Source organism: Pinus tabuliformis, chromosome X (genome assembly GCF_031772625.1).
Source record: "Pinus tabuliformis cultivar Carrire ecotype Pingquan chromosome X, CPIR1, whole genome shotgun sequence".
Lineage (NCBI taxonomy): Eukaryota > Viridiplantae > Streptophyta > Pinopsida > Pinales > Pinaceae > Pinus > Pinus tabuliformis.
In genome coordinates this window covers 508,258,788-508,267,676 of record NC_142308.1, presented here as the reverse complement: position 1 = coordinate 508,267,676, position 8,889 = coordinate 508,258,788, and the positions used below count along the sequence as shown (strand labels likewise).

Sequence of the window (8,889 nt, the reverse complement as noted above, 5' to 3'; positions counted from 1 at the left end):
AAAAAAAAAAATTGTTCATAATACATTTCCCCTAAATTCTCTCCCATTAATTCCATTGATGTAAATTTCCTAGTGTAAAAGCAAAAAATTTAAATTCAGTCATCAAATTAGTGATTAGGCATGTTTGGATGTTCAATAAATTTCATTCCTTCATGTAAATATGATGTTGTCATTATCATAACTACATGACTACCCTTATAATAACTATGTAGATATTAAAATATATTTCATTGAAAACTTCATTATTTAAATAATTTTGCAATATAGTGTTTTCTTAATGAAATTTTGGATTCTCACGAAACTTAACGATGTTTAATTTATTATTAAGGTGTTTGGGTTAGAAATTTCAATAGGGTAACTCATTTTGAAATTACTTGAGTTAAAAAAGAGGCTAGTTAACTCATACTTTTCCATAAAATTATCTTAATTTTGAAATTTCCATAAAAGATAAAGGTTGTCAATCTCCAAAAATTCTGAATGATAAGTACACTATTCTAAGGATCCATACTCAGATTTAGTGAAGGCGTTGGATTTAGTTATCAGAGACTGGAGACAGAGCGGGATTGTACTTATTAGTCCCTGCCATCTGGCATCCGGCAGGGACTATAGTAACCGTTCGGAGCCCAGTTAGCATTAATTTGCAAACTTTTCGTATGTTATTTGCATTTATATTGTAAAGTTTGGAGTTGACTTGAGTTGACTTTACCTTCGCCATCTTATTTGGCCTCTTCCCGAGGCGGAAGAGGCCCGACCATAGCCTAAATTGCTATTTAGGCGCAATGAACAGGGCCTGACCGTTAGCGGTTTGCTCTTAATGCTAAGATTAATTGGCTAATGTTTAATGTTATTTCGTATGATATCCGAACGGCATACATATGGTAAGGTTTGGTTGCTGTTGTGCAGGTGTCCGCCATATGGTAAAGGGTTGCATGGCGGGAGGTGTCCGCCTACCGGCTCAGCAGAGGCCCCAATATCAACACCTCTGTGCGCAAAACCCCTCGACAGTTTCATTCTTCTGGTTTTTCTCAGAGCCTCCTATTCCAGTTTAACCTAGCTTCGACCTGCACTAAGTTCACTTTGGCCGCTTGTTCAGGTGCCGAGGCTTCAAGCAATTGAATCAATTGAATCAGGGACTCTGGCAGGTCCAGCATCTAAGGCGTATCAGGAACTCTGGCAGGTCCAACATCGGAGGAAGCAAGAGAAAAATGATAATACACTCTACTTCTTTCTGTATTAGCAGAAATATATATTATGTATTGATTTTATAACTTACCCCTTTTCATATGTGCTCAGGGTTGCGAGCTTGGAACCAGAGAAGCTGCGTAACTTCTTCTGGGTAAAATTGCAAAACAACCCAACAATCAATAATTATTTTGCAATCATCTGTTTGAAAATTTCTCAGCTAAACAACAGCCTGGTACATGTTTCATACCTAATTCTATTTCTTTACTCAATTCTATTTCTTTAGAAATTTTATCTTAGTTACGCAATTACCAGGGGTTTGATTGGAGGCCATGGTTTGCTCTGCTATCTGCGCACCCAAGACTTGTGCTGTAATAACTGCTTGTTTCTGCTCCTCAACAGCAGTAGCCGCTGCCTAACGAGCGGCTAGTGTTGCTGCTTGCTTACCACCTTCTTGCTGTGCAAACCGCTGTTCAGCAGCTGCCCGAGCCTTATCTTGAGCTTCTCTTTGCTTGGTATAAGCACGCTTGATTACTTCCTGAGCTTCCTGCTGGGCTACAAACGCCTCTTTCGCTGCCTAGCTTTGCTTTTCAGGTATACCCCGCCTGTGCTTTCTTCCCGCCCATACTAAGACCCTGAAGGATATTAAAAAGAATTTTAAGAACTGGAACTTACAAAATCCAATTCATAGTCAAAGTGGAGGCCTGAGCCCTTTAATTTCTGTTCAGCAATCAAATCCAGACGCCTGCTCATCTCATCACTCAAGTGATTCTTCCAGTCCCCCACTGCCCCCTTCCTGAAAAAATAACTGTTCCTGATATTAGCCGCAGGAATCCTAATTTGCCCACTCTTATTCACATCCATATTTGCCAGAGACCCAAAGCTGCATTTTTCCACAATGGCATTCACGGCCTCCTCGTCCTTCACAGCATCAGAACAGCCCAGAAACCGGGCCACCTTCCTCACGCAAGCATCACAATCCCTCTGCAGATCTTCATACATCAAGAACAAAACATTCGAACCCTCCTTCATACTCTCCACCCAATAGCTCAGCACATGGTCGAAGAAGGGTCCATAATGAAAATTCCCCGAGCAGAAGGATTCGAACAGGTCCTTCATAGAATCACCATTGTTATTAACCAGTCCTCCTTCGATTTTGCTATAGAAATGCCAGAGGGAAACGAAGGTGTCCTTAGGGTTCCTGGCTATGTAAACTATAGGGCACTTGGCTTTAATGGAGGGCGGAAGGGCCGTGTAGGGCATGTGGGTATGAAGCAGGCGAGGGGAAGGGAGACTTGATAAGTAGGAGGAGACAAGGGAGGCATTATCAGAGAACCCCAAGTCATGTTGTTCCATGGTGGGAACCAGACAATGGGGATTGAATTTTCTCAGAGGATCATCGTTACTGTTACCATTGATTTTGCTCCATGGGCTTTCATGGTGGACAATGCTGAAAATCAAAGCCTTCATCCATGTAGTCCCCGTCTTGATGCTGGAACATCTCTCTGGCTTGGAAGTCTGTTTGCAGGCTCTGGATTATTTCCATCTCGGCCTGGGCATACCAGAAGCCTTCCTGTTGCAACAAACTCTGACTAGTGACTGAACTAGCCATGGCAGAGGTTCGTTCCTTGTTTTTAAGGATGTTTTTTTTGTATTAGCATGGTGTATGGTCCTGCTGTTGCTTATTTATTCACTGAAAAGGCCACCTTACATGTTTTCTCTGCTGGTTTTTTTTTTGTTTTATTAATTATGAGCACAGAGGGCTTCATGCTTTCCATGTGGAGGATAAAGTACCAACATCACAGCCATGCCAACAAACCACCAGCCTCATAGTCGCTGGAATGATACTAATGTCACAGATCACCTCCCTGCTGCCAAGCACATCGCTTGCATGCAATGCACGTGATAACGGAGAGAGAGAAAGTGGCTGGTCCTCATAAGTTGTCCAATACTAACGGACTTCTATAATGACTTTAATAATTTTGCCTTCTATTGCATTGGCGGATGTATAATCTTGTCGACGGTGCATATTCAACTATTGTGGCGGTGCATATTCAACTATTGTGGCATATCCCAACGTTAATATATCAACAATCAGTGTGAATGTATTTAATATAGGGTTGGTTTCATGGCTTCTTATTGCATATGGCGGTATCTTGATATCTCATGCGTTGCAAAACACATTGATTTCATTGTGAGAGATTTTAACATAGCCCCGTAATATGTAGTGTTTCAACACTTTGTATTCGCACATATGCTATATTTTACAATGCATGTGTGACGCTTCGTCTTCCTTCAATAAATTTTGTGATGCATGCACTCTTTTTATCCCTTAATGCATCTTTAAATGGCCTTTTAATGTTGTCTTTTGAATACGCTGGCTTTGTATCATCCCTTGTGTCGTTGAAATATATTTATGGTTTGTTCTTTAATATATTGTCAATTGGAATCAAAACCCGCATGTTTCCTCCCCTTGATTAAATGACACAATCTGATTGGCCTCCACTTCTGGCAGCGTTTCTTCCAGGCAGTTGGATTCATGTACTAATGGGGGAGTCTCTAGGCCACCTGCTATTAGCTCTCCGATTGTACCTTTCTTTATACATGTAATAGCAAGTCTGTTTCTATCCCAAAAAATCATATAAACAGTTACATATATCAGGCTTATAAGCGCCTATATTACTAGAATAGTTCCAGACCCTTGTTGATAGATTATTCCAGCTTGTTGAATGCCAAAGCACAAACCATTAGCAGACTTGCTGTTATAAGGCTTATGTATGAAGGCTTGCTATTTCTGCTATCGTCCATAAACTTTGAAAATAGGATCTTTCCATTATAATTTATTGGTCTTATTGGTTTTCCAAACAAACTTATATAATCGTATGCATCTTGGCATTCAAAAAAGTGTTCAAAAGCCATTTAGAGCATAACCCCGGGCCAATCTCCTAGATTCACAAGGATGGCTGTAATAAAATGCAATGCTTCTCTTAAATATTCCGCAACATACAAAACACAAATACAATAGTTCACAAAAATGAACAAAATGCGTGCAGCTACTGTCAGGCAGGCCCAACTTCACGCAGGGACTCGCTGCGTCGCAGCTTCCCTTGTTTAAATTTGCACTAAGATTTGAACTCGAATATATGTTATAATACTCAAATTTAACAAAAAAAGTCAATGTGGTTTCTTCATCAAAGTATACATTGCTAAAATCAGAATACATATATATATATATATATACCATATTTTATTTTAAGAACTCCTCCTGAAATATAATCTCTATTATAAGATTATTAAAGGACTAGGTTATATATATGTTGCCACCATAGGACCGAAGGACCGAAGTCTAAATCAGACACAGAGATAGACATATAGTCTAGACTTTGCTCAAAGTGCAGAGATATAAGTTCGATAATTTCATAGACATAAGTTCGGTGAATTACAACCAAGGATAATTAGTTGATGTTGAAGGTTGAAGTGCCATTGTGGGGTGAATTCCATCCCAGACTCCCACCGGAATATAATCTCTGTTACAAGATTATTAAAGGACCGAGTTATATCCATGTTGCCACCATAGGACAGAAGGACCGAAGTCTAAGTCAGACACATAAATAGACAGACAGTCTAAACTTCACTCAAAGTGAAAAAATATAAATTCTATAATTTTAGAGACAGAAGTTCGGTGAATTACAGTCAAGGGTAATTCAAATATTCCAAAGGAAGAGGAGGTGATCTCGCAGTTCAAGGATGGATGATACTCACCCTTCTAGAAGCTATTTCCTCACTTTACTGATGTAAAAGAAGTCTACCACTGATGTCAGTTATGTTTTGTCTCTGTTTTATTGATTGGTTTTTATGTTGATAGTTAAAAGGCACAAAAATAAAATTCTAATATGTAATTTTTCAGTGCTTTATAATCATACAAAGATGTTGTAAATGCTAAGAACATGACAAAAAATTGTATCTATGATACATTGAATGAATAGGGGAGCCTGACCGAGGACCCTATCTTATGCTGGTCACAATGGACCACAATGGACATCAAATAAAGGCCTTCGACATGGAGCATTCACTCCATAGATAGATTTATTCATAAATATAGAGTATCCATAAGGAGATCTTAGAAATCATGCTCATTTCAATGCTTGAGTAAATTTTATTTTCGGGTGCTTGGGCCAGGTCATATATCAATTTCTTCAACTTACAAACCATGCTATAACCTCCCTTATAAGAGAACCAGAGCAAGGATACAATAGAGTTTAGAAAGCGCTTACAAGAATGAAAAGGAAAAATCTTTGTTTTAATTAGTTGTTTACGATATTTTTTTAGACCTCTTTGCACAACATATTAAAGAGACATGCATGTGTGTAAAGGAGGCACAAGTTTCAACATGCCTGGTGTTCGGACGAGGATGCTAACAAAATTTCTCCAGTGATGAAAAGGTGCAAAAACTTCTCTTGCACTAACAAAACCTACAAAAAACTAACAAAAAAATAATATTGCCTCCAAAAAAACCAACAAAACACCAACAAAGAAATCCAGAAACTGCATAGAAACAAACATACACGGTTACCCAAACAACTGCAAACCAACGAACTGGCAACTGCAAGCCAATGAACCAACAATGCAACAAACTCTACAACAACCTTAGGGTCATCATATATAGACGTTTTTTTGGCTGAATAAATAGCTCGATCGAATTGTTTGTTCGGCCAAAAAAAGTTATTGCCTATCTCCGGTTAAAAACCCATTAAACGGTCAATATTAATCTAAACATACAATTGTTTGGTCGAATGTATGTTTAATAGTTCAGCTGAATAATGAATTTTTCGGGGAAAATTATCACAAAAGTATAACCCAATTTCACATTTTCACCCACCTACCATGGGGGAGAAATGTTTTTGAGCATAGAGTTGGCAAGGTTATCACAGTAGAAGACGTATGTTTTGGTCCAAAGACAGGTCTAAACATAATTCTCCAATGCTAAGACCAAAATTTGCAAAATTTTCCACGACTTTATTTCTCTCACACCAAACATGAATCAATAAGGGAGCTTCTATGAGAGATAAAAGGGAGGTAACTTTCATAATTCTAGTTGTTAGATGCCAACTATGAGATACTTTGGAAGGATTGGTGCCACATTGAATTTTTCGAAAATGGATATGGTAAGTTAAGAGTCTCCCTCAATGATAAGCTTATGATACCTGTTGTGAATGGAAATTAAAATACCATGTTGTAGAGCCCATAGCTTTGTTGTGTTGTTGGTATTATGTTTGATTACTCTTGCAAAATATTATGGATTTTTCCTACAGAATTTTTGAAAACTCCTCCAAAACTTGTTGGGCTAGGGTTTCCTTTTGAGGCACAATCAAAGTTTATTTTGATGGAGTCCAAGGGAGGAGGGAGCCATGCCATAGGACTAAAAGGAGAAGCAAGAGGATTGGAGACAACAAGGGGAGAAGAGAAGGGAGAAATTCCCAGATCAACCACGATAAATCATTCGTGAGGATTATACACCCAATCCAAAGTGCACAAAGAGCTAAGATGGATGGTTTATTTTAGCTTGCTAAGGATGGCAGTCTTAGTCAAAGAAATGGAAAACAAGAAACGGTACGATAATGGGAAAGCTACAAAAAATTATTCAAAGATATCACATATAAGAAACATACATAATGTTATTAAAAAACATGTTCATATGTAACAATGCATATACAAAATTATAATCAAACAGATGAGGCTCAAAGGAAAATTGTGTATTGTAGATAATGCAATTTGATCATTTAAAATGTTGTAATCCCTAGACAAGCCACGATATAATAAGTTTGAATAAAATATAATTCTCTTTCAATAATGATCTAGGCAATAAAATTCTCTAGATTTCAAAATAATGCTCATTGTGAATTTCTCTCCACGCCAACAATCAAATAACAATGATCCACCGATCTAAGCATAGATAGAAAAGAAAAAAATTGTTGAAACCTAGATGATTCGAGGGTATATAGTAGGATACATATAGTTACATGTGTCAATTGTATTAGTGGGTTACAAGAAGATACCAACTTTATCTGCTTTTCATATCTCTTACACATTTCTTTTTGTTTATTGCTAATATCCAAAAAGTAAAGGATATGTTTAGATTTTGCACGTTTCAACAATAAATAAATAACTATACATGGAAAGAGACATTGATATCTAAGTACCATTTTACAAGTATCAACCATTCCATTTAGACATATGCTTTAAGGTTTTGTTATTCAGGGAAGTTAGTTGGATTTGACTGAAACAACCTTTTTCCTCTTCATTACCTTAGTTGAAAAAAGATTTACATGGATCTCTAATTCTATTATTTAGATATTTTACATTTAAACAAAGCCAATACACAAATGTTGTACTCAAAAAATAATCCTCTATGAGTGATGAGATTCAAATCTTCCACAATAGAATTCAAGGCTTCCACTAGACTTGTAAATAATCCTTGATATATAAATAGCGATTTAAGAATATCAACCGTTCCTTCTAGGTATATCCTCTATGGTTTTGTAGGTTTTGTTATTTACAAAAATAAGATGGGATGGAGTCAAGCAATCTTACCTCACTTGAAACATGTTTCATATGGATCTTTACATATATTATTTACATATTCATTAATTAAACAAAGCTAATACTTATAATGATGTTACCCAGAGACCAATCATGTATGCATGGTGAGATTCCATGTTGACCACATAGTCTTAGGTACCATAAAATCACTTGTCTCCATACCTTTCGATCTTAAAGAGTGTTAACTCAAATCTTCATCCATACCAAATACCTAATCCTCGGATTTAGTAATTTCACAAACCATCTCACATATCATTATATTATCACCTTGACCACCTCAGAATCATTATTAGTTTTAGGCATTTAAAAAGGTGGATGAAAACAAGGCATGTCAGTTTCACAATGATCACCATTAAAAGGTTGAACATTGCAGTCTCCCCCTTTCACATTTCCATTACATGGCTTTTTTTAAGGAACATAGCCTAACTTGGAATTTATTTTTGCCTTGACTTCAAATAAAATGATTTTCAATCGTTCCGCCTCAGCCTCAAGGTCTACTTGTCCTTGTAGCCTTCTCAATAAATTTTGCACTTTCTCTTCTAAATAAGCAATATATTATTTTTTCTTCACTATGTTCATCACATTACAATAATTTGCGTCTGCAATGAAGTTAAGGATGTACCATCTTTTATCTTTACTCCTAAGCATTTCTCTCTCTTTTGAAATTCAAGGTTATAATATTAGAACGTTGTGCATCACTAAAAATTGCAAGTTGTTATGTTGTGTTTCTAGGTCATCATAAGTATTTGTTGGGTGTGCACCCTAATTTTCTAGAAACTCTCTAATACGTAGGGTTCTAAGTGGTTGAGGGGGGTGGGGGGGTTGGGGGGGTGTGGTTTCCTTGATTTAATAAATTTGAAGAATAACGTGATGAATTTTGTTGAGGGCTGACTATAATGTATATTAATAAGTTTATGCTAGTACATGAAGAAAAAATTGATAAAATTTTCCATTATGTTGGGAAAATAGAACTAAGGATTTAAATTAAAATTCAGTTTTGTTGCAGCTTCCTCTTTCTTTTCTTGTAAGTTTTCTTGTAGGCTAGATGAAAATCACATTGCATTACTAAAAAAAACTTTAAAACACAAATATGAATTGCAGATATAA

At 36.8% G+C, this 8,889-nt stretch overlaps 1 protein-coding gene across 1 annotated transcript; it reads right to left on the bottom strand.

Moving 5' to 3' along the window:
- Positions 1 to 1,597: 1,597 nt before the first annotated feature.
- Positions 1,598 to 2,538, bottom strand: LOC149140906 (cytosolic sulfotransferase 12-like). Its single transcript, XM_089451101.1, has 2 exons — positions 1,858 to 2,538; positions 1,598 to 1,759 (listed from the first exon to the last, which is right to left on the bottom strand). The coding sequence occupies exons 1-2, from the start codon at positions 2,536 to 2,538 to the stop codon at positions 1,598 to 1,600; spliced, it is 843 nt and encodes a 280-aa protein (XP_089307227.1).
- Between the last annotated feature and the right edge of the window lie 6,351 nt (positions 2,539 to 8,889).

Excerpts from the sequence above, each read along its gene's own strand:
- LOC149140906 (XM_089451101.1), bottom strand. The coding sequence starts at position 2,538 with ATGGAACAACATGACTTGGGGTTCTCTGATAATGCCTCCCTTGTCTCC. Across the intron at positions 1,760-1,857 it reads TTGACTATGAATTGGATTTT|GCAGCGAAAGAGGCGTTTGT; the intron begins GTAAGTTCCAGT and ends AAGCAAAGCTAG.